The 24977-nt window shown below is 42.1% G+C and overlaps 3 protein-coding genes across 14 annotated transcripts in view; 2 read left to right on the forward strand and 1 right to left on the reverse strand.

Annotated features, from left to right (window-relative positions):
- Positions 1-445: 445 nt before the first annotated feature.
- azin1a (antizyme inhibitor 1a) lies at positions 446-8016 on the forward strand. 2 transcript variants are annotated; one of them, XM_042709156.1, is made up of 13 exons: positions 446-677; positions 1160-1422; positions 2613-2734; positions 3385-3575; positions 3886-4059; positions 4242-4414; positions 4692-4826; positions 5118-5199; positions 5309-5383; positions 5660-5825; positions 5919-6034; positions 6300-6508; positions 6741-8016. In XM_042709156.1, exons 4-13 carry the CDS (start codon positions 3474-3476, stop codon positions 6853-6855), a joined length of 1347 nt encoding a protein of 448 aa, XP_042565090.1. In that variant the 5' UTR covers positions 446-677; positions 1160-1422; positions 2613-2734; positions 3385-3473; the 3' UTR covers positions 6856-8016. The 2 variants fall into 2 exon arrangements, with proteins under 2 accessions (XP_042565090.1, XP_012676895.2); XM_012821441.3 differs by having other exon boundaries at positions 446-1422.
- Positions 8017-8130: 114 nt separating this feature from the next.
- klf10 (Kruppel-like factor 10) lies at positions 8131-11213 on the reverse strand. The gene is made up of 4 exons (XM_012821193.3): positions 11058-11213; positions 10530-10760; positions 9463-10231; positions 8131-9337 (listed from the first exon to the last, which is right to left on the reverse strand). Exons 1-4 carry the CDS (start codon positions 11100-11102, stop codon positions 9072-9074), a joined length of 1311 nt encoding a protein of 436 aa, XP_012676647.2. The 5' UTR covers positions 11103-11213; the 3' UTR covers positions 8131-9071.
- An 11370-nt stretch (positions 11214-22583) lies between these two features.
- Positions 22584-24977, forward strand: part of ubr5 (ubiquitin protein ligase E3 component n-recognin 5) — a 36447-nt gene continuing 34053 nt past the window's right edge. For all 11 annotated transcript variants that reach the window (XM_031576380.2, XM_031576386.2, XM_031576383.2 and 8 more), the window contains exon 1: positions 22584-22829. In XM_031576380.2, coding sequence (XP_031432240.1) covers positions 22768-22829 — 62 coding nt within the window. In that variant the 5' untranslated portion in view covers positions 22584-22767. The remainder of the gene's footprint in view (positions 22830-24977) is intronic.

The raw sequence follows: 24977 nt of genomic DNA on the forward strand, positions 1-24977 counted from the left end.
CATAAACAGCTCTAGAGCTTAAATCATTTAAGTTTTCTTCCTATTTTCAACATAGAATTGTAGAAGTGAACTGACTGCAGTGAGTGGACTTATGGTTGTTACCATGCACATTTCACTGGTGTTTAAGGACGATCTAAAAACTTTACCAAAAAGGTGTCATAGTACATATTCTCAAATGAAAGCCAGCCAGAATGTAACATATCCGAGCATGTTTGAAAATTAAGCTTAAAATAGGTGCCAAACACTATACTGCACCTCTAGCTCTTACCTCATACACCAAATCCTCGCTAAGATGACATTTGGCAAATAGCCTATGTAGCAGTCTCCATTTTTTCTAATGAAAATAAACCAAGGCTACCCTCCCATTAGACCACAATCCAGTCAACGAGGCAACTCCAACACTCCTCCAGCAGCGGATGACTATAAAAGGAGACATGCAAATTGGTTAAAGGCACTTACACGAGCCACAAGAAGGGTGGGCAGGAGTGTACCCAAGCTAACTTCTCTAGTGTTATCTGTGCTGTGGGCTCAGACTTAGAAACTTGATGTGTCAAATTAGTTATAGAGCTGACTATTTCAGAATGGACTGTTTGCTCGTATTACTGGAGAAGAGTCTTTGACGACTATTTCGTCCGCCAGTGACTTATCATATATAAAAGAATGAAGACGTTACTCGGGTATTGAAATATTCTGGACTGTATATTCTGTAATGTTCTGTATATTATACACAAACTTTAAATTCAATCTAGCTGGTTATCTAACTTGAAAGTAGAAGTCTATCTTGTTCTTTATACTTAAGTATTCCGTTTACTGTCATGCAAAGTAGCCTACAAATGTGGCCATTATTACGTATAGTCTGTCTGTCTGATTGATGGTGCAAAGCAACGATGTTCCTGAATTAGTCTATAGTAGGCGAGCTATGGCTGTTCCCAAAAGAATCTATTTTTGTTGTAGGTTACCTTGGCTATAATGTTATAATAGCAATGTGAAGTCCTGACATTGCACGATTAGGCACAGTGTAGGCTAACTGTTAAATGGACAGCCTATTGAATCTTTATTCCGTAGCCTATGGGCTGTGAACTCAGCGTGTAGAAGCCAGCCTCAACCACCACAAACTAATCTTGTTGTATCTGTTTGAAATTTCTTTGAAATTACGTAGGCCAAGTTACTTTTAAACACGCCCCTCTCTGCTGCCACACTGTCAACTCAAGATAGCTGGCGGGCTCTCCTCCGAAGAAGGCGAGTTCAAAGACTGCATCTCGACTGCAACGTTAGAAAGGGCGGCCGTAATAGTGGGAATTTGTTATAGGCGTATTACCAGTTAGATTACCTTTTATTTCATGCACTGGACCCCGATACTCTTTGAAAATTCCGCCTAAAAAGAGACCTCGATTTCCCCAAAGGATTGGGCCTTTTTCACACGTAAGTAAGCTTTCGGTGACATTAGCTAACGTTAGCTGAGGGTTTTCATTGTAATGTGAACTAGCTTGCTACAGCTAGTAAGCTAAACTGTCAGTCATATTTAATGCTGCTGTACTAGATTTCTGCCCATCAGTATTTCATTGCGGCAGTAAAAATAGCCACCTTCGCTAACGTTTAATTTTAGCCTGACTGAGTATCGCTAATGTTACCTCTTGCAAATGCCAGTCAGAATTGTCGGCGCGTAACGTTGGTGGGTGTGTTTGAAAACTGAGTTATGCTGAATTATTTTCAGTGTATGCTCGGTTCCTGGCCATCCTTACAAGTTACCTTGACAAGGGTGTTGTTAACGTTGTATGTTAGCTGTTAAAATGGTTTCGTTATTACGGCCAACTAAATCACAGTGTTCATCAAACATCTTGAATTTAGCTGGCTATGGTATAGCTAGATAGCTAAGTTAGCTAACGTTAACCGACACTTTCTGAGAATAACGTTAAGTAACATTATTTTTTTGCAGTTCAGTGTTAATAGAATTAACTTGCAAACTGTTGTTAAATTAACTGTCCAGCTAGCCAGTTGCGTTGTAACTTAACCAGACTCAGCTCAGTAGCCATTCTGCCTTGGCTAGTGTAACAAGATGTCATACTATGCAAACTTTCGGCGATAATGTTATTCACATTATTAAATGAATGTATGACGTTAATAATGTTAGTCTTCACTTTTTACGTCTTTGCTCTGTGAGTTGCTTTCTCTTTCATCATCAATCGCATTTTAATTTAGACAGCGGTTTGAGTTATTCAATATCAATAACAAAATTATTGAACACATTATAAACATGTTGATCCTCGAAGTTGAGTAAGGGGAGACATTTCCTGGCCTGTGTTCTGCTATTGCGTATAGTATAGGCATATTGTATCGCTGGCTTGGTTAACTTAGGTGCTTGGTTTGCATAGCATATCTATTCAAACTAAAGTACAGCTTGTATTTTATGAAAATGTTGTGTTTGACATTTATGTCTTCTTTCTCTTATGCTCTGCTCATAGACATACTTGCTATGTGTAATTGTTTTTTCAGAGCATAGGCCATAAACCTTTAAAAGGGTGCATTTCAAGATTGCTTATTTCTGTAGGTCATGCTGATGAAACTCTGTACATGTACATAGTGTGAAGTATACTCCATTTTCTTTTGTGAAGGTTCACTACATCTACCTGGACGTCATAGCGGCAGCTCTCTACCACGAGCCGGTGGACTTCAACGCCGAGCCTCATTGGGATCCTAGCTGATAGCAGGAGGGTTTATTCTCCTGGCTGTCACTGTGAGTTCAGCTTTCATTCCTAGCATCACCATAATGCCATTCCAGACACAGTATTATTAATCACTGTTGCCCAGCCTTCCCCTGCTAAGCTTGGGAGCAGATGAGCCCATGTGCCCTGCGTCCTCTGGGGTCACTGAGGGCAAACCGGACACCCTCTGATCAGCCCAGTTCCCCAGTAACACATTATGCAATGTTATTAAAGGTTAAGACATGACGCCAGAATCACTGTATGCATTGTGCGACACTAATGCATTAAACAAAAGCCTTGCCGGTAGCATTCACAGAAACCACCAGGCGGCAATGCAAACAGACTCCACAGGGACCAATCCCCATAGAGGGAGAGAGAGGCCTTGTTTTCTCAGCATCCAGTGCAGACGTCAAGGCCACCTCATTGGTCTCTGATGTCTGATTCTGTCCAACAACTGGATAGCCTGCGGGGGGGGGGGGCTGCTTGCCCTGAGAACACTGTTTGTAGGGTTCTTGGAATTCACATACTTTTCTTCTCTATTTTTTTTTTCACCTTAATTAAAACCTCCTTTATGTGTGACATTCTTCATGGCATTATATAACCCACCTCTGAATCCCCCTTTAATGGTGTATTTGTTCTTTTCCCCTCTTTCGTTCTCTCTCTGGCTCCTTTCTCTTGGCAGTTTGCTGCATACCTAGGACCCCAAGGGCTCAAAGCGTACTTCACTCAGGTAATTTGTTTTATGACTGCGGGAGAAGAATTCGGGTGAAGATGAAGGGAATTGTAGACGAACTGCACTACACTGTGGACGTTCTGGAGGGAGGCACAGCTCTCTCCGATGTGATCGATAACCATATTTACGAGCAGACTTTGGTGAGTTTGAACACCTTCAAACAGCAGCTATTTTTGTATGTGTTTTACCTAGTTCTGTCAGAGAGATTCAAATTTTTTTGCTTAATGCTCCATGTTGTTGAAGAATTGCCTTTGATCAGACGTTCTTTTGGACTGTTTCTATGTTTTGAAGCCTGTTGTCAGTGCAGAGGTTCCTTTTCCTCTTCATGGGAAATAGTTTTGAACTGAACTAGGTTACGTCCTTGAGTGGTTCATTTGATGTCAAAACACATCTTGTTGTTGAAAGTGAGGCTTGAGTGCCTGAGTCTATATTTGTTTTTGTCTCTCCCAGGCACAGAAGAACGCCTTCTTCGTGGCAGACCTGGGTGTGATTCTGTCGCAGCACGTTCGCTGGCGAACTCATATGAGTGACATCCGGCCTTTCTACCCAGTCAGGTGCAACAGCAGCTCTGCCGTCATTGAGCTCTTGGCTGCCCTTGGCTGTGGCTTCATCTGTGCCAACAAGGTAAGGGCTTACGGGGATGCCCAACACATCCTAACCCACCTTCCCCTTTGCATAATCACATATTGGACTGACATTGTTATTGAATAAAGTGCGTTGCTAATGTTTTACTGTATGTGTAGGCCTATGTGGGCATGCCGTAAGATTGTCACTGGACTGATCGTCTCTCTTTATTACTTTTTCAGTATGAACTAGAGCTGATTAAGGGCTTTGGCATCTCCTCTGAGGACATAATCCTTGGTGGCATGTGCAAGCAGCTCTCCCTGATCAAGTATGCCGCCAAAAGTGGCGTGGACCTCCTGCTATGCGACAACGAGACGGAGCTGCGCAAAATTGCTCGTTGCCACCCCAAAGCAAGGTAGCCATTGAGTCCAATTGCACTCTCTGCCAGTGGGTAATGTATGTCCCACTGCCAGGCAGTCTGATGCAGAGTCCTGTTCCATTACCTGTTGCTGATACAGAGTCCTGTTCCATTACCTGTTGCTGATGCACAGTCCTGTTCCATTACCTGTTGCTGATACATAGTCCTGTTCCATTACCTGTTGCTGATACATAGTCCTGTTCCATTACCTGTTGCTGATTCACAGTCCTGTTCCATTACCTGTTGCTGATGCACAGTCCTGTTCCTGTTGCAGGTTGCTGCTGCAGGTCGCTGTGGATCCCAGTGTAGAAGGGGAGGAGCTGGCCATGGCATTTGGCTCCACCCTCAAGGACTGCCGTCACCTGTTGGAGTGTGCCAAGGAGCTGGAGCTGCAGGTGGTAGGGGCCAAGTGAGTCTGACTGACCACACACAAGTGTAACAGGCCGGTTTAAGGCAGGTTTAACTCCCATTAAGCATCTATTGCAACGAGGTCTGTGTGAGTCTCATGAAGATAAAGATCATAGGTTCCAGTTAGTTGGGAGTATATGGACCTTTTTTCCTGTTTGGCGTGAGTTTATGCACTCTTTTAAGTGTTTTATGATGAGGGTTATTAAACCAGTAAGGAGTCAAAGATGGGTTGTAAATCTGTCTGTTATAACATGTAATTACGTGCCTCTCTTACAAAGCCTCACTGTTTCAGGTTCCACGTCCCCAGCAGTTGTCAGGACCCTGAGATGTATATTCATACCGTCTCTGATGCCCGCTGTGTGTTTGATATGGGAGTAAGTGACTCAAATGGACTGCTTCATTATCTCCACGTACATTATATTCAATTGCACATTTCTGTTTTCAGTATGCTGATATTTTCTTTTCTTTTTTGCACCTTACCAGGAGGAGTTGGGTTTCCGCATGAGCATGTTAGACATTGGAGGAGGCTTCAGTGGTTCTGACGCTCAGTTAGAGAAGGTAATGGTCAACTCACTCACAGCAGTGCTCTAAACATCCTGTATAACTCATACATTGATGCTTTATGACTGTATAAGATCACTGATGGGACTCCTCAAAAGACATGTTTGTGACACGAGTTATTCGCCAAATCACAAGTGGTATAATAAACCAAACCTATGTCATAGCCACTGATGCAGTGGGACACCTCAGTACATGGGAGAGCTACTCTGCTCTCCTGAAGCAGTGGCCACTTTAAAGCATAGAACCCCTTCATGACCCTTTTCCCCCCTGCAGGTGCACGGAGCGCTGAGGCCCATGCTGGACATGTACTTCCCCCCATCGTGTGGCGTCTCCCTCCTGGCCGAACCTGGCAGCTACTATGTGTCCTCCGCCTTCACGCTGGCCGTGAATGTCATCGCCAAGAAAGTAGTAGCCCGGGATCGCAAAGACCAAGGCCATGGTGAGTAGCCAGCCCTGCCTTTGACTTCTGATTGGTTATGGAGGGATGCCGTTATTCTCACTGGTGGTGCGTTTGGCACGTGTGGCCCCTCAGATGCCGTGTGTGCCAGCGACGAGCCAGAGTTCCTGTACTACATGAACGATGGGGTGTACGGTTCGTTTGCGTACAAGCTGCTAGAAGAGTCCATCCCAGCCCCCACTGTGCACAAGGTGAGTGTTGAGAAAAACGGGTTGCTCTCTTGCAGTGTTTGCTGAAAAGCCAAACTAGGTCAAGCACGCCTGCTAAAACCCAAAGCACGATTGAGCATGATCTGATCTCTCTCACAGAGCGATGGCCTCTAGAGAAACATGTACTTGTAAAGAAGAGGCCAACTCTTGAGTGAAGAATAGAATTGTATCTAATTCAGGCTACAGGACTAGATATGGCCATAGACTGCGTAATCCAAACCCGTTTGTGTTCTGTGCGTCACCACAGGCGGTGCCTCCCGAGGAGCCCCTGTTCTCCAGCAGCCTCTGGGGTCCGTCCATGGATGGGCTGGACCAGGTGGTGGAGAGCTGCCTCCTGCCCGAGCTGAGCATGGGGGACTGGCTGCTCTTCAGTAACACTGGGGCCAACAGCCTGGGAGCCACCACCTGCGACGAGCAGAAGCCGCCCGTCTACAACATGATCTCTGCTAGTGACTGGTAAGAAGGTTGCTCTACCTTCACTTGAAAAGTCTTGTGTTTTGCCCGATGTAGGTCTACACATAGAGCTAGCTTGTGTCTGCCCCACACAGGAGCGCACAACCCAGCAGTGATGCAGTCACTAGCTCCCTCCTCTGGTGAAATGTGGCAACACAGTTGTGCAGCGTACAGCATTACCCCCCTGAGGATGTTGGGTTGATCTATGTTTTATGTCAAATTGTTTTCTACCTAGGTACGAGATGCAGGACTTGGGCATCAGTCTGGACACATCCATGAAGAATTTTTCCCTGGTGCCCTACAGTTTACCGTCTGGTCCGCCCGCAGCCACTGTGTCTACGCCAGCCTAGAGGGGGACCACAATAGACCACCAGCTCACTGGCTTCTGTAGAGCTGGTCTGGTCGACATTCCAGAGGCAAGGGGGCAGCCTGGTTCTCAGGTTTCAGAGACGTTGATGAGAGACATGTCCGCCATGAGTAATTAAAGCGTGAATGGAATAGAGGATGACTCAGTCGAGAGGGGACCCTCACAGTCGGGCTTATTAATGCCATTACAGTTTACACGTAGACTTATTTAAATCTAATATTTCAAAGAGATATATTTATCTCTGAACTTGTAACTTAACTGACTGCCCAGCATGGGTCAAGTATTTATCACACAGTGAAGACAAACCTGAAAGTATGACTCAACAGGAATATATAATTTGTTCTGCTCTAGTTTGTTCCATTGTGTTTAACTCCTCAAGAAAAATGTCCCCCAGACCTGGTGTATGTTTGGAAGAGTTTTGACGAAATATGGCACGCTTATTATACATGAATCATCTTTGTAAATTGCCAGTCATCAGAATCCTCTGCCATCCTGTGAAAGGACTTTGAAAGGTGTGGGTTTAATAATCTCACTGGGTTTGACAAGTGTTGGATGCGTTTACAAGCACCTGGTTAGCTGAGTTGAGACACTGTATGTAGCTGCAACCTGCTGTTGCTTTACAACAAATGCTGCCACAACTGTGCAGAGGCTTGGGAGCGGCCAACGATTGGCTGGGACTCGATGAAAAGCCAACATCCTCACAGCTACTGTGGGATGCTATTGTGGTTCTCAAAACATTGTTCAGCTTAGTAAGTGGTATAGATGGCGTTGAGGAAGTGCTGCTGGGTTTTTGGAAGTTAAAGTGCACTTGTATAGACTGACCTTGACGAGGCTACCTTGAATTTGACCTTCAATGCATATCTTTACCGTGCCCTTACACAATTTCAGTGCCTCTTGTGTTGTACATTGTTTTTTTTCAAGAGGATATTTTAAAAGTGAGCTTTTGAATTAGCTCTGTTTCTAACCTGATTTTGAAGCATGTTAACAGGAAGAAATTTAAAATATTAGGCCTATAGGCTTGACTGATATGCTTTAAGTCTATATTAATGTCTCTTGACTATCGCAAATGTTTGATATGTACTTTTCAAATGTTGTCTATGAACCTTTGAACCCTACCTTGAATTACAAAACTTTACACCATGAATTGCACTGTTTGAAAATCATTGAACATTGATTCTCATTGTAAACGACACACAAACACTGCAACATACACTGTATCCTTCAGTGACATAAATACCGCAACAAACACTGTGTATACTTCAGTGACATAAAAAAAAGCTTTATTTCCATGTTGGAACATTATTCTCAGTGTGCAAAATACTGTAACAGTCCAGCTATGCAATTTTGGCAAACATAGCAAATACCTCATTATTAACAGACGTAAGCAGAAATAACAAGTCTGTACAAAATATTAGTAGGAATCCCTGATAGCCTCAAAGCTGAATTGCACTCTAATATTGGTCAAAGCTCCCCAAGAACAGGAGAGAACATGAATCATTATATTCAGACATAATGAGCTGTAATTTCATTGACGGGCAATAAGTAAAGTCTGTACTAAAGTTATCGTGGCGTGTGCTGACACACCCATGTTGGCGCTTAAGCTCTTGCTCATGGTATGACATTAGCAAAATGACTTTGCCAAGTTATTAAATTGGCTTTAGTTCACACATGGCAGACTTTGCTTGTTGGTAGTTGCCCATCAATTATAGGGCCCTATAAGTATAACAACCCCAACACTACACATCAGTGTTTAGTCCTCACGTATCAGTTTGAGGGTATCTGCAATAGCTCTTAAATAGTAATCAGTATTATCACTACAATCTGTAAAAATAGAAAAACATAAGAAGTCAAAGTGGCTTACATGCTTACATACATCTTGCTTTCAGCAGTGGTATAATATCAATCCTGACTGCACTCCCTCACATTAGGAATACTGACACCTGGTGTTATATCCCAAGATAGGGCACGTAGGTATTCTTTGAATCAACTCACTTGCCAGACATACTTGTGTAAGGTAACAGTAAACCTTACCACCCTAAATACAGTGTTAAGACTAGGTTTTTGGCATTGCATTTCAGTGTGCACGTCATTCTCCAACTTAGCCAACTGGATCAGTTTACCCTCAGGCTAGATTTTCCTCCATCCCAAGGTCCTCGTTGGTTCTTGGAAGCTGCCCTGCTCTCCTTCCCACTGGCAGTTTCAGGTGAGAGGCTGCAGGGGGCGACACACAGCTGTGAGATGTCCTAGCTGGCCCACCTGTAGCTTCCACCCAGGCATCCTGCTGCTGCTGCTGAGGTGGCGCCGAGCGTGTTTAGCCAGGTGGTCGCTGCGCATGAACCGGCTTTGGCAGGCAGGGCAGGTGAATCGCTTCTCCCCTGTGTGGGTACGGCGGTGGCGGGACAGCTCGTCTGAACGAGCGAAACACCTCTTGCAGCCCTCCCAGCTACAGCGGAATGGCTTTTCACCTGTGGAAAAGTGGCACAGGTGAGACGAAGGCTAACATAACATGGGCATGAGTACTACCCTGGATAAAAGTGCATACAACAGTTGTATTGTCATGCCTGAATGGAAACGTTTTCTGAGCTCTTACCTGTGTGAGTCCTCATGTGTGCCTTGAGGTGAGAGCTCTTGAAGTACGTTTTCCCACACCCAGCATGGCTGCACATATGGCTACGAATCCGAGCAGTGTTTTCCAACTGAAGGCTGACTTTTCTCACCATGAGACCACAGCCAGGTGCTGGGGCAATGGTAGCCAATTTAGTGCCCCCCGGGGTGATTACCACTGGCTGCTTTGGAGCTGTGGGCTTAGGTACAATGAACATCACAGAGCCCCCGGGAATCTGATGACCCACAAGAACAACAGGGGGTTGACACAGAACAGTTGGACTGTCTTTGGGCTGAGATGCGACATCCACTCCTGAGTTTTTCACTGGTGAGACAGGGAGGATCTGGAACTGAACTGGCATCGACAAAGTGTCTCCTCCAATGGATAAACCTGCTGCTGCTGCTGAATCAGGCAATATGGCCGCTTCTGAGCCCTTGAGGGAACTCAAAGGACCTGGTGCACACGAGGGCGCCTGATTTACTTTTGAATCATTCCCAGCTGAGCCATCCACCTGGGCATTGTTAGGCCTGACTGGACTGAACTGAGGTAATTGAGTGTTCATGCTGGTGTTCTCAGAATGCCATGAACACGGCTGAGAGTCTGATGTGTGCCTGATCACGCTGGTGGCTTGAGCCCTGGGCCGTGAGATGTCTTTCTCTTGGAAGTGAGGGGCAGTCTGACCGGGAGCATCTGTGGTTGCACATAAGGGCTCAAGGTTCACAGGACTGTGTGGTGGAGTCATCCACTGTAATGACTGGTGGGGGGAACAGAGGAAGGGGGAATAGTGCATGGTTCTTTAGTCAGCTCTTGTTTTCAGGATGTGGTTGTGATGTGACTCAATGTAATGACACAATCTTTAGCATGTGGCAGTCAACAGTGGTTGAAGAAAACGTGATGGGTGCGGTCTGAATGTCTAAAACATTGTTCTGTATTTAAATCTCTTAAGAAAAGAACTGTAGTTTGCTTTAGACTTGTAAACATCTTCATGACCTTCAGTTTAATATCTATTTTCAATTCTGTGTTTTACACTAGGATTAGTATGGAGTACTTACATAAGGCGAGTGATGGAACTGTGCAGGGCCAGGGAGAAGAGACTCTTCACCAGAAGAGTCTGAGAAAGGAGTCAGAGGCCTTAGTTGTTTTATCAGGGTACTCCTGTTCCTCCAGTTGCTGTTCATGGACATCAGGACCTCCACAGCCTCCATTTCACCCATTTCTGTGGAATGATTTACCAACTGTCGCCTGCCTTGTGAACATTCCACATCCATCTCTGCCGGATCTTCCTGTTAGCCAAAACAAAAGACTTTCTTTGTCACCGTACTCACAACTTTACCCTGCACTCCAACATCACTTTAACAGCTTCAACATCACTTCAACAACACTCCTTACCCTTGATCCACTTTCCCAAACACTACAAACAGACCGGGTATTTGGGCAGGGCTACGCTTCTCGTGCCACAGCAACAAACACTTGGATACACTAGGATACTAGACATGGGTCACGTAGACTATACAAAATATCCATACAGTAACAATAACCCCAACAGATGAATCCCCAGATTATAACATTAATATACTCACAGCGCAAGTAGGTACTCTAGGGACCGATGTTAAACTGTTAAACATTCTCGCGTTACAGTTTCAAACAAACTGTAACTCCGTTGGTTAAGATTCAGCTACACGTAGCATAGATCAGAATGCAAGTGGTATGTCCACCAACACCTATTCCCAGCTTCATTCAGACAGCGCAGACCCTTGGGGAGGGCACGGTGCAGATACTATCCAATCACGAGCAAAGGTGTGTGGAGTGTTGACCAATGAGGAGATATTTGACGCGTGATCAGTGGCTGATACACGCCGTGAAAGTAGCGTGGTACACAACACCGACGGCGTGTTGACTGTGACCTGAGTGTGGTAAGTCTCCAGTGACTCATGTCCTGTCAGGTCAATAAACATGGCCATGCTTATACCCTAATGTCATGTCAATGTGCGTTAAGGGTAAGATATTGTCATGCAGCCCTCAATACACAGAGACTAAAAAAAGTATTATGAGAGTGGGTGGGAATGAGCCATGTCTATTTAATGTAAATTAAGATTTGATGCAAGCACGCCAAAAGACAATTTAGAGGTTAGAGAGAGATGAACATCTTTTGAAGATTTCAAGAATCTTTTCCATCTATGTGGACAAGTTCTTGTAGTAGGGCCTGGAAGAATTACGTTTTTTAGTCTGTTCAGGACATTTGTATGACTTGCCCCACAAGCCAATTTTATATAGCCTAGCAGTATATTCAGTGCATTTTCCTGCAGGAATACTTTGGCCATACCTCTGGTGAGGTTCAAAGGTCATCTATGCATGTGACACATGATAGTTATGCTTCATGAAAGCTGTTTCTGATCAGTTATCTGCCTTCAAATTCAGTTAGTAGGTGCAATTGTTGTCATGACTAGCCACAATAGGGAATATCATTGTCAGCAAAAGATTTGATTGCAATCCACCACCAAAGTTTCAACCACTTGTCCCCAGACATGTATCCTCATATTGAAGTAAGGAAGTCACGTCTGACCTTGTGAGACCAATACTAACATGAGTGTACATGCAAACATCTATTCTACTTTGTAGTTATGGTTGGTAACTATTCTTTTCTCTCAGTCAGATGTTGTCAAAATATGTGAAAACTGAGCTTCACAATCAAGCTTTTGGAGAAGAGGGTGAGGTTGAAAGGCATCCAAAAAGTGTGGCTAGTTCTCTGAGTGCTGAAAGTATTTTCTGCAGCATGAAGCCTGACTCCTCTATGGCATGCATGTTGCTGAGAGCCTGTGAAGGTGGTCGTGTGGCTAAGGGAAGACCCACCCGTCTCGCGCCGACTCTGGGAACAAAAGGGTGCAAAGAACAGACACAACGGCCAAATGAACACAAGCAGATCAGGTCTGTCCTCACACCAGACTGGCTCTCATTCTGTCTCTGGATCTGCTGCATTAACAGCTGGTGAATTTGAATCAAATTCATTTTTCCATTACCTTTGGTACACATGTACTTTTTTTGTCTGTATGATCTGTCTCTATTAATGTTCTTCTTCAGCAGTGCCCTTTCACCCCTGGTCTTATAAGACTGAGGAAACGATGTTGTAGAGAAAATGTATTGGGAGCATTGATAAGAAACATCAGCTGAACACCCCTTACATAATTAAGGGTCATTTTCCAATGCATCAAATCCATTACTGTGTCTAAATTCCATTTGGCTTTGAATGTCAATGCTGCTTAACAAAATCATCACAACATCAGTATTATTAGCAGAAGAAACCCCGTTCCAAGTAGGTTAGGCTCAAAACAACATAATCAGCAAATAAATCATTGATGTGGGCTACACTCTGTGAACTCTCCAGTTTTTGGCACGGCCCAGTGTGATGCCTAGTGTGACTGCCTAGTACTTGATGCTGAGGAGCGACCTTGCTCCAGCTCATCCTCTTTGGCAACACCAGCCCTGGCCCGGCCATGCCAGGGATCCGTTTGACTAACAGCACCAGCTGTAGCCACCTCAGCTCTTGTTTATTCACAGGCTCTAGACTTGGGGCAGGTGTATGAGGCTGCCAGACAGTTAGTGATACTCAGCTTACTTAGTCACTGCACCTACGTGACTGTGTGCTATGCCTTGTGAGTGCTCGTGTGAACCAATTCAGTCAAAAGAGCATTTAAACACTGAGAATTGTTTTCCAACCAAATTAATTGGTATTTTGAGACTTTTTGTGTTATTGTTGTTTTTGTTTGATGGATGTAATGTTTGCCACATCTGACCTTAACACTACTTTGTGAATCTTTAACATTTGATCTACCTATGTCCTATTTCCCACTCCAGTAGGGGGATCCAAGGATTTACATTGCTGTGGCCGCCAAGGTGTTTAGAGCCCCAAGGAGCCATGAGTGCACCCCCCCCCCAGGCCCTTCCCTCAGTATCTCACATTTGTGCCATGCTTCAGGTCCGTGGCGCTACACCCGATACGGCCTGTGCGGGGGTGTGAGGAGGGGTGTGTGCTCTAACCTATGGGCGCAAGGGCAGAGGATTCTCGGACACTGCGCTTCGTTTCCAGGACATGCCATAGGCAGCCCCAGATGGGAGCATTCTGGAAACGAAATGAGAGGGTCTGATGCAGTAAAAGGGCCTGATTGACAAGGGCTGCTGTTAGTCCACCCATGGTATTTCCCCTTGAAAAGGGAATTAGACAAATGTATGGCTTATTCATTGTTGATGTTTTTAATACTTTTTAAACACATCCTTAAAGGTACAGTTTGCGATTCTAATCCCATACACTTTTTTGTCAAATTCAGCTAATTGCTCCTCACAGTTCTCTAGCTGTCCATTCAGTGCGCTAAAAAAAGTTAAGTGTTCATTTAAAGCCCTGACTGTGTAATTGGGAAATAAACATAGTGACTCGGACCAAGCCATAAACAATCCTAGCCAATCTACACACACATGCTTCAGGAGCACAGAATGGAGGGGTGTAATTTGATTGGCTGCTGAGCACAAATATCAACAACCTTTTGCAAAACCAAAACCATATTGCAGACTGTATTGTTAAGTACACATCTCGGTCAATTTTTATGCTAACAGCGTCTGAAGACAAAATACACAAGACAACAGCAGGCACAAACTCCCACAGAGAAACTGTCAATTTGGACGAAGGCCTTGGAAGGGGTACTGCCCTACATCCCTCTCTGGCTCGTCTAACATGAAGTCGGCTGCAAGTGACATTGGGTCATGTTAAATCTTCCTCCAATCCTGTAATTTACAACGTGAGAACTGAGAATACTGTTTCTGGTTTCACAAACTTCAAAGAAACTGTGCACTACACTCCACCCAGACCAGTCAGTAGGGCAGGCAATTGCCAGTTGTAAAATTGCACTAAAAACGAGACAATAAAGAGAGATTGTTCCATCATTGACAGAAAGAGGGATTGTTCCATCACTCTAGTGTGACAGCCAACCCATTTCAGCATATCCTTTATAGCCACTCACTTTTGTCCATCAGCTGAACTCAGATTCTGTAACATTTCTCTAAGAGCCAAAGGTGGAAACGTTACTCAAAAATGTCTGCTCCACCAAAGGGCCCCTCTGAAATGTAAATGAGATCACATCATATCATTTTTAGTTGTGTGTGTGAATAATAGCTTAGGGATGCAGATTGAACCTTGCATTGGACCTTGGGTGCCCAGTGGCAGTCACACAGTTCATCATATCTCCAGTGGCCGTATTTACCCGTAAGGTCATTTTTAGACGCATCGACCAGATTTTGCTCTAAAAATAGTTCTTGACTGTCCATTTGTATTTGACTGGACACAGGTCCAAATAAGCATAAAGGTTGTCTCAAATAGCCAAAAAACCTTACGTTTGCAAAATGAATGTTATTCTAAAGTTGTAAAGTTGTATGGGGAAGTTCAAACATAGCTGGTTTATTACAAGAGCTTATTGAAACTGTGTACAATCTAATTACCTAAAGACAATGGTGTTGGGATTTATTTTAAATGTGTACAGTTATCTGCCTTTGAATTAAATTAGTAGGTGCAATTGTTGTCATGACTGAACGCAATTGGGAATATCATTGTCAGCAAAAAGATGAATTGCAATCCACCACCAAAGTTTCAACCACTTGTCCCCAGACACGTATCATAATGAAATGAGGAAGTCACGTCTGACTTTGTGAGACCAATACCAACTACATGTACATGCAAACATCTATTCTACTTTGTAGTTATGGCTGGTAACTATTCTTTTCTCTCAGTCAGATGTCATCTAAATATGTGAAAATTGAGAAGCTAAGAAGTAAAAATCACGCTTTTAGAGAAGAGGGACTCCATGTGTTTCTAAGAAATGGGCAGAGTGAAATCTTGCTTGTAATTGATATCAGTCAGGCTACTTACTCTGTCTATGTTTAGGCTCAGAGGCCCAATTTCAACAATCGTACAACACTCTACAGTTTCCTCTCCTGTCATTTTTCACCTAAAACTACTAAAAGGACCAGATAGACATGAGAACATTTTGCAACAAATTGCTGTCCTTCACTATGCTGCAAAGACTGCAAAAGGGAGGTATCTGGTTAGAAACAACATTAAGTTTGGCATGTTTTGAATGTTTATCAGGGTATTTTTGCCACAACAACATGCCTGAGCCCCTAGGTTTTTCAATGTTTCAAGGACAGAATAGTGTAAATAGGCAGTGATGTGTGTGTGTGTGTTTGTGTGTGTGTGTGCCCAAGTCTGGGTACCTGAAGTTGAGTTGGGACCAGGATAACAAAAATGGAGGCCAAAGGCTGCCACCTGCTGGGGTTGTTGTGGGTCATGGCATATGGATGCTTGTAATTCACACTGTTATTTGAATCTCTCAACACTTCTTTTTTGGCCTTCTATGCAAAGGAGGGTATGTCATTTGAATCCTACTTTTCACAATCTTTATAGCTGTACATTGGTAACAGAAGTTGTTGAATTTGAGCTGTCATTTAGCATTGCTTTTCATTAAATGTTGTGATGGCGGCCACTTAAGTCAAGTGTTTTAGGAACCACTGAATGATGTGCTCATACTAAATGACTTGCACATTTTACACTTCCCTTTGATCCTGTACTGAAGTTGCCACCACAACAGGTCTTTGGGTCTTACAACCTCCTCCATAAATAGTTCAATGTGATTCTTAAAAAAGACTGGAGACTGCAATTAAGAATAGTATATTCCCTTATATCATTAAGTATTATTATGCAATTTTCATACTACATAACTATTCCCCTAGTGAGTGGCAGTTGTATTTTTAGGTATCATGCCCCAACAACAGCTGCAGCGATTTCTCATTTGACACTGCAAGTTTTTTTTGCATGTGCATGTGTCAATGTGAATAAAACATGCAGTGAATGATGCATATTTGTTTACTGTACCTCTGTTTGTAAAGGAAGGTGTAAAACATTTAAACATGTGTTACAAAGCTTCTTAAAGGGGGGGCCTCTCACCAACAGTGTGTTGACAGTGTTCCATTGCTTTGATCTCTGGAATGAGGACTTAGCTAGGTTACAAAGAGCAAAGGACTCGCAAAGTTCTCTTAACGTCTATAAACATCCAACTTTTACCATTGCTACAAAAGCACGGATGCATATCCATGTTTAGTTGCATATTTGCCCTTTGTTATTTGAGATTACCCACATAAAACAGTTTGGGCTTCAACTGCTTTGATCTTCTTCTTATTGTCACAGACTGTTATCAGTAAAGGCTTCACGAAATGACACCTGTGGTGACTGAAAAATTAGTCCATGTGAGAACAAATGCCTTTGGAAAAGGACTGTGCAGTCGTTCGTCATTTGTTGTGGTTACCTTGACTCTTAAGTCTTCAACCCTGTGAACTTGACGAAGGCCCCACAAGAGAGCGTGAAACTAAATACTTCACCAATTAGCCACTTAGGTTATTATTTCTGGATTTCTGGAGTGCAGGACAAAGCACATTTACAGAGGAAAACCATGACAACACAGTTAAATACCCTTGGATGGCCAGAAGAGAATTCGACTATGTCCTTCTTGAACATTTTTGGAGATAGAGAGCCATGGCTAGATAATCTTAAGAACAACACAGTTAAACAGCTTGCGTGTTTGTATTAGAGGGTGTATTTTTCTCAGATATGTTCTGTGGCCTAAATATTATTAAGGGGCTTCAATGCAAGTGTTGAGGCCAGTTTGACAGATTAATCTTACCAAAGGTTGTTCATAGTTACAAAGATGGCATTTTCTGTGGTTCATGATATAAAATGTCTCTTTTTTCCTTTAAGTATAGTAAATTACCACGTCTTACATCAGTTGCAGAGGAAGTCAACATGCGATTGGACCAAGAGCAGGTGCAAGAGATTTTAATACCGCTCACCCCCCAACCAACTGGCCTGCGCTGCTGACTCCGTGGAGATTACTTACAGGATTTTCTGTTCATCTCGACATGTGCCTTTCATCCTATCGCCTTGCCCCCTTTTCTAGTCAATGCACTTTACAAGGTGTACGAAACATGTGACTACACAACCTAGAGTGCCATGACATGTATTTCAAATATGATGTCATTTAATGTCATCATCTGCTGAAAGCATTAAAAACAATATGTGAACTTCAGTTTGTAGCCTAATCCCTTTGATATCCGTATCAGCTGAGGGATTTTTGTCAGCTGCCACAATTTTGAATAAAATACTGGAAAAATCTTTTCGATGTGGAGCGCACTTTAAATTAGTCGGGCCCATCAGCACCCCAACAAGCCTGGCCACCCCCAGGGACGATACCCCGGTGTCACCACCAGCATCAAGCTATCCGTCACATTTTTAGCTATTCTTAGGTTTAGAGTGTCCATTCACTTCAATTCATTCCATTTAAACTCAGTAGCACTAATGTCCTTATTCACGCCATTGGCGTATGCATGCACCATTTCACTTTTATAATACACATGTTATTAAGGTTAAAAACTTTAAACTTATGAATGTTTCTGAATGTTGCTGCTTGACATTTTCAGAACATGTCATTTCTAAAAGCAGTGACAGTGCAATACATTGATAGTTGTGGTGACATTGCAATATTTTCAATAAAACCTGTATAAGATTCAAACTCTGCCCTGCCTGAATGTCGTAGAAGGGAATGTCATCTTGAAGGGAAAGCATAATGCTAACACCATTGCAGTTTAAGTGAAACTAGGAGGAAAACATTATTTAATTATTTTCCATTTAATTATTCTTTAAAAAAGACAGAATAATATATATTTATACATGTGATTTAACCCTGTAAAGATGGACACATCCAATGTTAGCCAGAAAATTCTACATTCTACAAGTTGAAGAATTTATTCGACCTTTTGACAAAAGACAAAACAAAAAAAAACATAAGCATAGGTAAATATTGTTAATTGCATTTGGAACATTTTGGATTATTTGGGTTGGTTCTTTTTGTTGGTTCTTTTTCCAACCTTTAGAGTTTGCTTTGTCATAGGCACAGAAACAAACAAAAAAAATTGCCCTGAAATAAAATATGAAATATGAAGTAATTATGAGTTGTTTCAATACAGTACATTGTTAAATTCAAATATTAGTAACAATATAAATTCTTACAGTAACTTCTTCAAAATTTCCAAAGATAACCCTGCCAACTACTTCTACTACATGAATTAATACATGAAGGCAGCCATTTTAGACATAGCATTCAAAGGCCCACTACTGCCTATAGCGCACCTACAGTGCATGGATAATCCACCAGAGGACAGAAGATGTGTCAAATTGCGTACAACAGGGTTATCAGGAGAGTATTGATCAGTATTGATGTAGATGTCTCAAGAAGCCATAGGGCGTAACAACAGTCATTATAGGGTTCAGTAAAATAAACATGCCATACATTGGGTTAACAGAAGAGGCACAACTCCACAAAGTAATAATAATGAGCACCGCCTAGAGGCCATGCAAATATCGTAATTTTTGGTTTTCAAGCTACTGCCCAAAGAGTGCTTTGTGCCTACCCTCCTTCATGGGGGTACTAGCACAAAGGGGCACAAACCTTCTATGCTGTATCAGCCATGTGGGGCTACAATCATGCCAAGTTTCATGTGGATTCGTGATGTCTAGAAGAGAGAGGAAGAAAAAAAAAACTCTTAGCTCCACAGACTATACTGTCAGCTAGTAGAGCCCTGAGTCAAGACTAAACATGGTGATGCAGCATTTAGATGTTATGCAACTGGAACAAACTGCCAGAAGATCTTAGATGTGCCCCAAATGTAGCAATTTTTATATCCAGGTTAAAAACATTTCTCTTTTTGTGTGCCTATGATTGAGCTGTATTGCACTCATAAAATTGCACTCTTTTCTTACTGCACATGACTTTTAAATAGCTATATTACTTATCTTTTAAATATGTACGGTATACTGTCTTTAAATTATTTATGACTTGTATGTACTTTGTACTTAATTATATATTATGTTTATCTTTTATTGTTTAGCACTTTGTCTCTATTTTTCCTTTGGATGTTACTTTTGCTTTTATTTATGTAAAGCACGTTGAATTGCCTCTGTGTATGAAATGTGCTATATAAATAAACTTGCCTTGCCTTGCCTTACATAGACCAGCAGAGAGGCGCTGCCCCTCGAATGGACAGAGAGAGTGAGACGCTCTGCCAGAGGCGCTGCCCTTCGAAAAGGTTGATAGAGGTGACTGCAGTTTTGGAGAAGTGGCAAAAGAAGCTTACTGTGCTGCAGCTCCTCTTGATGCAGCATATCTTCTAGTTAGAGCAGTGAGACAAAAAAAAGTCTTGAGTAGAAGGATACAGAAACACGTACAACATATATCCAAAATAATAGCATAAAAGCAAACTCCTCACACTAGAGAGCTTATAGCATTGTGCAGATAAACACCTATGGGGCAAGCTTAGAGCTTAGTGCTCAATCATAGGCACTTGAAAAGATAAATGTTTTTTTAACTTTGATTTTTTTTTTTTAAATGCTACATTTGGGGTACATCTAAGATCTTCTGGGTGTTTTCTCTATTTGTATGTAGCATAATAGCTTATTGCTGCTTCACCCTGTTTAGTTTGGACTCTGGATTCTGGGATCTATTAGTTTACCTGAGTCCATTAATCTAAGAGCCCTACTCAGTTAATAGTCTTTAAACATATTATAGATGTATTCTGGGCCTACACCGTTCAGTGATTTACAGACTAATAGCAGCACTTTAAAGTCTATTCTGTAACTAACTGGAAGCCAGTGTAAAGATTTTAGAATTGGGATGAGAATCTGTTCTCTTGGTCCTGGATACAATTCTTGCCGCAGCATCTTGAATGAGCTGCAGCTGTTTAATGGTCTTTTTGGGCAGACCATTACAGTTGTCCAGTCTACTGGAAATAAAAGCATGGATGAGCTTCTCTTGGTCTTTCTGGGCCACAAAACCCTTGATTCTGGCTATATTTTCAAGATGATAAAAGACTGTTTTGGAGATTGAATTGATATTGCTGATGAAACATGTCATGGCAACTCTATCTGCAGATTAATAACTGCCTGTAACTGACAAAGTAACTCCAGCCTTCTAAATTAGACCTGGACCAATTAAAGACTGCTCCGGTCATCCATTCCTACCCAAATCCCACCCAGCGGTATCATTTGATCTACAGAGTCAAATGCAGCACTGAGATCTAGTAAAACCTGAACTGAAGTTTTACCTTTATCAGTTTTCAGCCGTATACCATTTAACACTTTTATAAGAGCCGTTTCAGTATTGTGGTGAGGTCGGAAGCCTGATTGAAATTTATCAAAAACACCACTTGAGTTAAAAAATTGCTGAGTTGATTGGAAACAACTCTAGCTAGAAAAGGAAGATTTGAGACATGTCTACACAGGCATCAGAGTTATATTTCTTAAAAGAAAGTGCCTGATACCAGTGAGCCATTAACTATTTGCTCAAAATCAATTTAAAAAGTCAGACAGCAGTGTCTCGAGACAAAATGTCAATTGTTTTGGTCAATTATATTCAACTGTGACATGGTACTCAAACTTTTCTAGGTGGCTGTGGAGATGGCATAGTTTCATTGTTTTACTATGTGGTGTTGATTGTCTGTACAATAGTTTTTTTCACTAAAATAACAAGCAAACTAATTACAGTTCTAAGGCCACCGTTGTAAGCTTGTCAACCATGAAAAAAAGCGTGTGGGTATTGTTGAGGTTCCTGGTAATCAGCTGTAGCTGTCTAGCCCTGCATAACTCATAGTCAAAACGACAAAGAGCCACAAAACTAGGTTACCCAGAGAAAGGTTACTGAATGTACTCTGACCCCCATGACCCCCATGCAGGTGAACCCTAGGCTGTCCTTCCATCTGGCAGTTATTTTCACCGGGCAGCTGGAGTAGATGCAGCCTTGAAGAATGAAAAATTGAGTCTTCCTGTCAGGTTGTTGAGCTGCTAACCTTACAGGATATCCGCTGTGAGCTACAGGCTTTTCCTCAATATCAACGTGGGACATTATGCTGAAAATTATGGTAAGCAAGCCTAAAGTTATAGATTTAGGTCTAAGTATTTAGTGCAAGTTGAAATAGCTGTTTGTTTGGCAAGGTCAGCAGGCAAATTGGAATGACTGAAGGCTGTCTTAAATTGACCGCTTTAATTCAGAGAGACTGTGTGGTTGGTGCTGGTGAATCAGCTGAGCATCATCTGATGAACTAGGTAGTAGGCAGACTACTGTGGCCCGTTTGAACTCATGCTACGCTTGATAGCGAGATGACGTGCATGGCCGAAGTCCTTATGGACTCTTATAATATCTCAGGCATAGGCCTGCAGTACAAGCTGAGAAGGCGTTGGTTGATGATGTTTCCGATAGATTACACCCACCTCATGAACAATTTGATTGACTGATGTGGTTAAAAAATCAAAATAAGATGATCTATTCATTAACACTTTCTGTCTTTTCCTATGCTGGATCCATAGTCCAGTGCAGACTACCAATGGATTTGAATGTTTTTTTTTACATGTTTGAAGTTCAAAAGTAGGTAACAGCCCTACTGGTTCCGCGGTCCATGCACTGCAGGCTAAACTGAGCCTCAAGATTATGGATTATCCCAGACACCATTAGGATTTGGCAGGAGTGGTCCTGCCTTCTAAAAATTGTCCAAAGTTTTCTTATCATGGGCCATCTCGTGATTAATTTGGTCACTGACAATAATGTGAGTACTATTTTGGTCAACAGCCCACATTAAAAATACATAATCTGAGCAATCAAATCTAATGTGTCAATATCAGCAGTCAGGCTATTCAGGGCTAATGATTAATTATGTTATATATTTTTCTGTTTGTTTAATTATGTATATATATATATACTTTTTGTAGATGTATTGGTGCATTTGTGTATATTTATTTAGTTTTTTATGTATACATATTTGTCCAAAGCAAGAACATAGGTTAATCTTAATTTATTTTAGGAAATTATAGCACATGGTCAACAGACTGTGCTAATATAGTGTATTTCATTCGGTTTGATTTAGTGTTTTTTTCATTGCCTTTCTTCTCTAAACCAATCCCGTTCACGATAACATGTTTTCCCGTTACTGTTCAAGGACCAACCAGAAACGTTGTTGTATCTTTGCTTATCGACACAGAACGAAGGAGCCTAGTAGAGTTAAGATGGCGGCATGTGGGTGAGGAGGCTGTAGAGCAAAGCTCCGGTTTTCTTTCGTTATAAAGGACTTATATGAAACCACAAAGTTGTAGCTACCTAGAAAATACTATTCCCCCCATACTACATACATTTTCGTCTTTTTTGGATTGAAATAATGACATCTATACACTTCGTGGTTCACCCGTTGCCCGGGACCGAGGACCAGCTCAATGACAGGTATTTGTTGCGGGCGGGGAAAAAAAGGGTTTAAATCAATATTTATGCACAGGGTGTGGTACATTATATATTTTATGTTTTCAGTATCAGAAATGTATGCTTCGGTATGGTCCACATATTCATATTTCAATTTTTGTTTTGTGGCCCGGCATCTTGTCCAGACTACCTCGACGTTACTAGCTAGCTTGCTGGCTAGACAGCTAAATGCTAGCTAGCTATGTGCTAGCAGGAATGATTGGCCGATAGTCAAAGTTGAGGTGGACAATGCGGGTTGGGGGATGGGGTCAAGAAAAAGAGAGGGAATATGTGTGCATTACTATAGCTCTAGTTTGAACGCAAATGATCATTAACGCGTCTGATAGCATTACTGGATTTACAAACACATTTATCATCGTTTGGGATGTGTTTGAGGACTGATGACTGAAGAAATCTATCGAAAAAGTAGCTAGCTTGATGGCTAGTTTCGGTGGCTAACCAGTTAGCTGTTTGCTTGTTACGTTAGCTAGCGAGCTATCTCTCAAGCGAGCTATCACCAAACAAGGCTTGCATACACCGCAAGCCGACTGTTAGATTAGTCATTGACAAATCGTAAAATGTTGGCTGATAATGTTTATCATGATGACACGTTATTGTTGGTTTGTCAATGTTAGTCAGGTTTGACGTTAATTGTCATGTGACGTTTTGGGAAATGTTGCTGGCGAAGCGATAAATTGTAGCTAGTTGGCTAGCCACCTTGTTTGTGATTGGTGTGCTGAATTGTTTATAGCTAACGTTAACTAGCTAGCCAACCTTTAACTGCAAGGTAGGATTAGCCACCTGGCTCTGATGATTAGCCTTTAGGCTAGTCAAGGGAAAGGCAGGAGGCAAACAGTATTCCATATGTCGGTTTGTATATTGGATTATTAGGTAGTGGTGGCCCTCTATCCTGGATGTATTGTTTGAAAAGTGTAAGCTTAAAACTTAAAATATTCGTATGTATTTGCGTAATTAAGTCACCTGTGTTAATTATTAGTTGAACAGATGCGTCTGACTTGCCCATTCATCTGCCTTTAATTTACCGTAAGGTAGAGTGGAGCGAGTTACAAATACAGCTAAATAACGTTAATTTTAATTGCGTTTGTGAGTTCTTGGTTCCGGTTGGCTGGAAGGTAACTTAGCTAACAAGCTAGCAAGTTGGCGACCTCCCTTAGCCAGCATGGCTGCATTGTAACGTGTCACGTTAACGTAAACGCTGATTCTTTTGGCACCTCAAAGCTTGCTGATTTGTATTCTTGTTGCAATATGAAACGTTATCCACGGGATATGAGCTGTCACATTATTCCATGCTGAGAATACATGGTCAATACAGTGTCCTCTCTAAGCACACATTTCATATCACCCCATTCCTCCTCCGGTGTTTCAGGTTTCTGTTAATTTAGACGGTAAATGTGGTTAACTTATTGTTGCAACCCATTCCATTTCATTTTTTTGGTAAGTTTTTTTTGTTCAGACAGTAGATGGTGATCAATCGGGTTGATTATTTGGCACATTGTTTATTTTTTTGTTATGACGTTGTGTAAGTTGCAGTCAGTATCCATATTGTTGCTTCATGCTGAGGACATCGATGCACAGCATTCCCGGTCTCCATGTCTTATCATTCTCTGTCATCTGACCTGCTTTTAGCACTACTTGAATGTATTAGGTTGCTATTTATTCATGTTTGGTTTATTGGCTTACTCCCATAGAGTGGGACTTCACTTGAGGGCTTCTAAAGCCATTGGTTGGTTAATATGTGTGTCAGAAGCAATGAGCCTGTAAGAAATGATCAGATGGGGATGCTTAACTGTCACTGTTATCGCAAGTGAGGTGTTTAGGCCTAGACACTCAGGTTTTCAACGATTAATACTGTTGGCATGTTGCACATACAGTTTTGTACACAATGTACCATGCTGCATACAGCCTATTTAAATTGAAGGTGATTCATAGCAACCCTATTTTTGTCATCCATTGAGATTGAATAGATTACTGGGTCATTCCATTTTAAGACTCAGTGAACCTATACATGTAGGCTAGGTGTTCTTGTATGACGTGCAGGGGGAAAGCAAGGTTAGACTTCAGTGACTTTAGTTGTGCAGCCATGTAACACATGCAGTTAATGCATAGGGTGAG

Source organism: Clupea harengus, chromosome 11 (genome assembly GCF_900700415.2).
Source record: "Clupea harengus chromosome 11, Ch_v2.0.2, whole genome shotgun sequence".
In the NCBI taxonomy this organism is placed as follows: Eukaryota; Metazoa; Chordata; class Actinopteri; order Clupeiformes; family Clupeidae; genus Clupea; species Clupea harengus.

What these genes read in the sequence shown, in the direction of transcription:
- azin1a (XM_012821441.3), top strand. Translation starts at nt 3,474, where the DNA reads ATGAAGGGAATTGTAGACGAACTGCACTACACTGTGGACGTTCTGGAG. An exon ending in ATATTTACGAGCAGACTTTG is followed by an intron (nt 3,576 to 3,885) that starts GTGAGTTTGAAC and finishes TGTCTCTCCCAG; the next exon opens with GCACAGAAGAACGCCTTCTT. An exon ending in CTGACGCTCAGTTAGAGAAG is followed by an intron (nt 5,384 to 5,659) that starts GTAATGGTCAAC and finishes TCCCCCCTGCAG; the next exon opens with GTGCACGGAGCGCTGAGGCC.
- klf10 (XM_012821193.3), bottom strand. Translation starts at nt 11,102, where the DNA reads ATGTTTAACAGTTTAACATCGGTCCCTAGAGTACCTACTTGCGCT. An exon ending in CTAGAGTACCTACTTGCGCT is followed by an intron (nt 10,761 to 11,057) that starts GTGAGTATATTA and finishes TTTGGCTAACAG; the next exon opens with GAAGATCCGGCAGAGATGGA. An exon ending in AGTTCCATCACTCGCCTTAT is followed by an intron (nt 10,232 to 10,529) that starts GTAAGTACTCCA and finishes TCCCCCCACCAG; the next exon opens with TCATTACAGTGGATGACTCC.